This window comes from Hyperolius riggenbachi, chromosome 3 (assembly GCF_040937935.1).
Source record: "Hyperolius riggenbachi isolate aHypRig1 chromosome 3, aHypRig1.pri, whole genome shotgun sequence".
NCBI lineage: Eukaryota > Metazoa > Chordata > Amphibia > Anura > Hyperoliidae > Hyperolius > Hyperolius riggenbachi.
In genome coordinates, this window is record NC_090648.1 from 5,709,383 (window position 1) to 5,715,382 (window position 6,000).

At 47.6% G+C, this 6,000-nt stretch overlaps 1 protein-coding gene across 1 annotated transcript in view; it reads left to right on the top strand.

Annotated features, from left to right (window-relative positions):
• The window catches only part of LOC137562463 (C-reactive protein-like), a 66,301-nt gene extending 60,909 nt beyond the window's left edge, over window positions 1-5,392 (top strand). Inside the window, exon 4 of the mRNA XM_068273831.1 lies at window positions 4,647-5,392. Coding sequence (XP_068129932.1) covers window positions 4,647-5,251 — 605 coding nt within the window. The 3' untranslated portion in view covers window positions 5,252-5,392. The remainder of the gene's footprint in view (window positions 1-4,646) is intronic.
• The last annotated feature ends 608 nt before the right edge of the window (window positions 5,393-6,000 follow it).

The following is a 6,000-nucleotide window of genomic DNA, read 5'->3' on the forward strand; positions in this document are numbered from 1 at the left end:
CTTTTGCTGTTGCCCAACCACTAGAGACTCCTGTTATCAACGCTCCTGATGCTTCCAAGACTGCTGTCTGCCCTGTTGGTACCAAGCCTGCTGCAGCGCCTGATGTCTGCCAGTTTCCTGCTCTGTCTGAGACCTGCCAACCTGTTGTCCACTCTGATCCTGTCCAGTCTCCTCCTCAGCCTGTTGATGCCTGCCAGTCTCCTGCCAAGCCTGTTGGTGCCTGCCAGTTTCCCGTTCAGCCTGATCCTGTCCAGCCTTCTGCTCAGCCTGATGATCCTGTCCAGCCTTCTGCTCAGACTGATGATCCTGTCCAGCCTTCTGCTCAGACTGATGATCCTGTCCAGCCTTCTGCTCAGACTGATGATCCTGTCCAGCCTTCTGCTCAGACTGATGATCCTGTCCAGTCACCTGCTCAGTCTGAAGATCCTGTCAAGCCTGATGATACCTGTCAGTCTCCTGCTCAGCCTAATGGTCCTGTCCAGTCTCCTGCCAAGCCTTATGCCTGCCAGTCTCCGGTCCAGCCTGATACCTTGTCTGATATCCTCCAGTTTCCTGAGATCCTGTTTTCTACATTGCTCTCTGTCCAAAAGATGCTGGTCTGGATTTGGTTGGCATTATTTCCCTCCCTGCCCACCCAGGTTTGCCTTTTACTGCCTCCTGTATTTGTTGCGGCTTTTTGGGTCCTGCCTGATGTTGTACAGTCTTTTATCCAACTTGCCATCCTGCCTGGACGTTTACAGCTTATGTTACAACATCCAAAGACCACGTTTTTAAAGTGTTTTCCCTCCCTGCCCTCCCAAGCTTGGCCTCTGCGACCCACCTGGCCAATGTTTGGGTTGTCTGCCCTCTTGTGGGACCCTGATGGACATTTTCTAAAGACACTGTGGAGCGTCCTGAGGCCGCTCCTTCAGGGGGGGGTACTGTTACGATTCATACTGTATCATCTCCTGCCTGCTGGTGGTGGTATTGAGTTGGACTGCCCTGGACTTCCACTATCCACCAGCAGGTGGCTTATCATTACATTTAAGGACTTGCAGTTCTTTGTATGGCCTGCAGAGGCCTCTAATGTGTCTCTGAGCAATTACCACCAGATGCTTCCTATTACATGGACTATATAAGTCTGCCTCTTCCTGCAAGTCATTGCCAGAACTTCCTTGTTACAGGTCTGAGTCTCTGGTCACCCCTGTTCCTGATACCTGGTTTCTTGTACCCTGCCCTGTGATCTGTTTATCTGCTACTGAACCTCTGCTTGTCCTGACTCTGCTTATGCTTACCCCTCTGTACCTTGTATGTATCTGATTACCTGTTGCTGACTTTATTCCGTTTTGACCTGTCTTTGCCTGCTCCTTTTGATACCGCGTTGTTGTATATAATTGCTTGTACATATATATCTCGTGCACACCGTTTGTAAATAGATAGTTAGATAGTTAGGGGTTATATATTTTGTCACTGCTTCCCGGGTTATTTGTGTATATATTGTGTGCTGTGCATATATGGTATGGTATTTACATTCACGCTTGTATGTATGCTTGCATTATTGCATTTGCAATAAAACATTATTTTTGCACCTTAATTCCTGGTTCCAGTGTCTGTATACTGCAAACTGTGGTCAAACCCTGTTTCTCCGTTCAGGCCCCTGACACATCCTGGACGACTGCTGGTGGTGGCAGAGTAGTAATTGTCGAAGTGTCTAGCAGTATCATCCTGGGTGACTGCTGGTGGTGGCAGAGTAGTAATTGTCGAACTGTCTAGCAGTATCATCCTGGGCGACTGCTGGTGGTGGCAGACTGTAATTGTCGAAGTGTCTAGCAGTATCATCCTGGGTGACTGCTGGTGGTGGCAGAGTAGTAATTGTTGAAGTGTCTAGCAGTATCATCCTGGACGACTGCTGGTGGTGGCAGAGTAGTAATTGTCGAAGTGTCTAGCAGTATCATCCTGGACGACTGCTGGTGGTGGCAGAGTTGTAATTGTCGAAGTGTCTAGCAGTATCATCCTGGGTGAATGCTGGTGGTGGCAGAGTAGTAATTGTCGAAGTGTCTAGCAGTATCATCCTGGACGACTGCTGGTGGTGGCAGAGTAGTAATTGTCGAAGTGTCTAGCAGTATCATCCTGGACGACTGCTGGTGGTGGCAGAGTATTAATTGTCGAAGTGTCTAGCAGTATCATCCTGGACGACTGCTGGTGGTGGCAGAGTGTAATTGTCGAAGTGTCTAGCAGTATCATCCTGGGTGACTGCTGGTGGTGGCAGAGTAGTAATTGTCGAAGAGTCTAGCAGTATCATCCTGGACGACTGCTGGTGGTGGCAGAGTGTAATTGTCGAAGTGTCTAGCAGTATCATCCTGGACGACTGCTGGTGGTGGCAGAGTAGTAATTGTCGAACTGTCTAGCAGTATCATCCTGGGTGACTGCTGGTGGTGGCAGAGTGTAATTGTCGAAGTGTCTAGCAGTATCATCCTGGGTGAATGCTGGTGGTGGCAGAGTAGTAATTGTCGAAGTGTCTAGCAGTATCATCCTGGACGACTGCTGGTGGTGGCAGAGTAGTAATTGTCGAAGTGTCTAGCAGTATCATCCTGGGTGAATGCTGGTGGTGGCAGAGTAGTAATTGTCGAAGTGTCTAGCAGTATCATCCTGGACGACTGCTGGTTGTGGCAGAGTAGTAATTGTCGAAGTGTCTAGCAGTATCATCCTGGACAACTGCTGGTGGTGGCAGAGTAGTAATTGTCGAAGTGTCTAGCAGTATCATCCTGGACGACTGCTGGTGGTGGCAGAGTGTAATTGTCGAAGTGTCTAGCAGTATCATCCTGGGTGACTGCTGGTGGTGGCAGAGTAGTAATTGTCGAAGTGTCTAGCAGTATCATCCTGAGTGACTGCTGGTGGTGGCAGAGTGTAATTGTCGAAGTGTCTAGCAGTATCATCCTGGACGACTGCTGGTGGTGGCAGAGTAGTAATTGTCGAAGTGTCTAGCAGTATCATCCTGGACGACTGCTGGTGGTGGCAGAGTAGTAATTGTCGAAGTGTCTAGCAGTATCATCCTGGACGACTGCTGGTGGTGGCAGAGTGTAATTGTTGAAGTGTCTAGCAGTATCATCCTGGGTGACTGCTGGTGGTGGCAGAGTAGTAATTGTCGAAGTGTCTAGCAGTATCATCCTGGACGACTGCTGGTGGTGGCAGAGTGTAATTGTCGAAGTGTTTAGCAGTATCATCCTGGACGACTGCTGGTGGTGGCAGAGTAGTAATTGTCGAAGTGTCTAGCAGTATCATCCTGGGCGACTGCTGGTGGTGGCAGACTGTAATTGTCGAAGTGTCTAGCAGTATCATCCTGGGTGACTGCTGGTGGTGGCAGAGTAGTAATTGTCGAAGTGTCTAGCAGTATCATCCTGGGTGACTGCTGGTGGTGGCAGAGTAGTAATTGTCGAAGTGTCTAGCAGTATCATCCTGGACGACTGCTGGTGGTGGCAGACTGTAATTGTCGAAGTGTCTAGCAGTATCATCCTGGGTGACTGCTGGTGGTGGCAGAGTAGTAATTGTCGAAGTGTCTAGCAGTATCATCCTGGATGACTGCTGGTGGTGGCAGAGTAGTAATTGTCGAAGTGTCTAGCAGTATCATCCTGGGTGACTGCTGGTGGTGGCAGAGTGTAATTGTCGAAGTGTCTAGCAGTATCATCCTGGGCGACTGCTGGTGGTGGCAGAGTAGTAATTGTCGAACTGTCTAGCAGTATCATCCTGGACGACTGCTGGTGGTGGCAGAGTGTAATTGTCGAAATGTCTAGCAGTATCATCCTGGGTGACTGCTGGTGGTGGCAGAGTAGTAATTGTCGAAGTGTCTAGCAGTATCATCCTGGGTGACTGCTGGTGGTGGCAGAGTGTAATTGTCGAAGTGTCTAGCAGTATCATCCTGGACGACTGCTGGTGGTGGCAGAGTAGTAATTGTCGAAGTGTCTAGCAGTATCATCCTGGGTGACTGCTGGTGGTGGCAGAGTAGTAATTGTCGAAGTGTCTAGCAGTATCATCCTGGGTGACTGCTGGTGGTGGCAGAGTAGTAATTGTCGAAGTGTCTAGCAGTATCATCCTGGGCGACTGCTAGTGGTGACAGAGTGTAATTGAGGGACAGAAGCCTTGTGTTAGCTTGGATAAGGCGGCTTCCTCTCTTGATCTGGTCAAAAGCCCTGTCAGAAACTGTCACTGCAGGCTTACCATGGGTTCCTGACAAGCATGTGGGCCCAAGGTTTTCCAACATGTCAGCCCAAAATTGATTGTATTGTCAATCAGACTTGCTCTTGGCAGCACCGATTTTCATCCAATTCCATTATAATGATAGAATTGGATGGTCAATCAGCCACCAAATCGAGTAATCTATAGGCATCTTTAATATCAATACATTTAAGGGGAAAGGGCAGGCAATAGCTGCCTCACCATGGCCACCATAATGGCCAGAAACGGCCCTGCTGATGTGAACCATGAAGGTTTGGGCTGAAGGCCGCTCATCATGGCAACGTGTAAACTGCGGGTGAGGGTGATGGAGCTGATCTCTTCCCTTTATGGAATCCAGAAACTCCTTTTTTGAATTTGTGATTCATCATTGAGCCTAAAAACCGTGAATGTACATCTGTAATGTGTTAACTGTTTTTCCTTCTTTTGTCTTCTAGATTTGAGCGGTAAAGTTTTTGTCTTCCCAGAAAAAAACAGTTTAAATTATGTGATCCTGAAGGCAAATATCACAAGGCCACTGGAGAATGCCACCGTCTGTGTCAGCCACTACAGCGACCTGATCGGCCGCTACGTTATCTTCTCTCTATCCACGCCTGGAAAGAACAACGCCTTCCTTATCTCCAGAGATGCCCCCAGTAACGTCTACTACATCGCCATAAACCAGCAATCAGTTTCATTCAAGGGAGTGGTGGTGGGGTTAGACTGGACATACACCTGTGTGGCCTGGGAATCTCAGACTGGAGTGGTCCGGCTTTGGGTGAATAATAAACTCTATCCCAGAAAAGTTGCAGGGAGAGGGTCTTCTATTGCGCCCAGTGCCAGTGCAGTCCTGGGACAGGATCGAGACCCCTTTGGAAGAATGATTCTGTCATTTGCTGGTGAAATATCTAATGTCAACATGTGGGATTATGCCTTCACATGGGACGACATAAGTGGAAATTCATTCAATTCATTTAGAAGATACACAAGAAAGGTCATCTCCTGGACAGCTCTACGCTACGAAATTAATGGGAATGTTCTCCTCCAACCAACCAATTATTGATGGGATTTGGGGTTGGGGGGAGAAGGGGGATAAATCTTTTAAAGTTAAAATATACTGTATGTTATATAGAATATAACATCACTATATACAATAAATAATTTTTGTTAATGAAGACCAATAAAATGTTACCTTTCATCCTTAGTCGGCCCTATCTGTCTAGTAAACTTGCTGAACTCCGCTGGAAAAGTCTAAGAGTTGTGAAGAATCCCCAGAATGCTCCTCTCTCATTGTCATTAGTTCAGAGGTTTGAACTAGTCATGATCGTAATATGCTTATTATGATTCTGCGCAATTTCACGTAAAATTTTGCAATCATGGCCACACATAATTACAATGTGGCAATTCAATTAATTTTGCGTAATCCATTCATAATTGCATATCATTTTGTGTCAACTTTAACAGTTAAGAACTAAGCCCCCGCACATACGATCCTCACCAAAATTGCTATGTACGTTAACCTCTACATGTCAGCTGTATCGTGTATTTATGCCCCACTGCACAACGCTTCACAACCGGGGCGTAAATACACTCACCCGCATTGTTTACCTCACCACTCCTGATTGCTGCACCGCTGTCCTCCATAGACCACTCAGCAGGTATCACCTTCAGCTAGCTAATGCTGGGAATACACCTTACGTTTTCCGCTGCACCGCTGTCCTCCATAGACCACTCAGCAGGTATCACATTCAGCTAGCTAATGCTGGGAATACACCTTACGTTTTCCACCACACCGCTGTCCTCCATAGACCA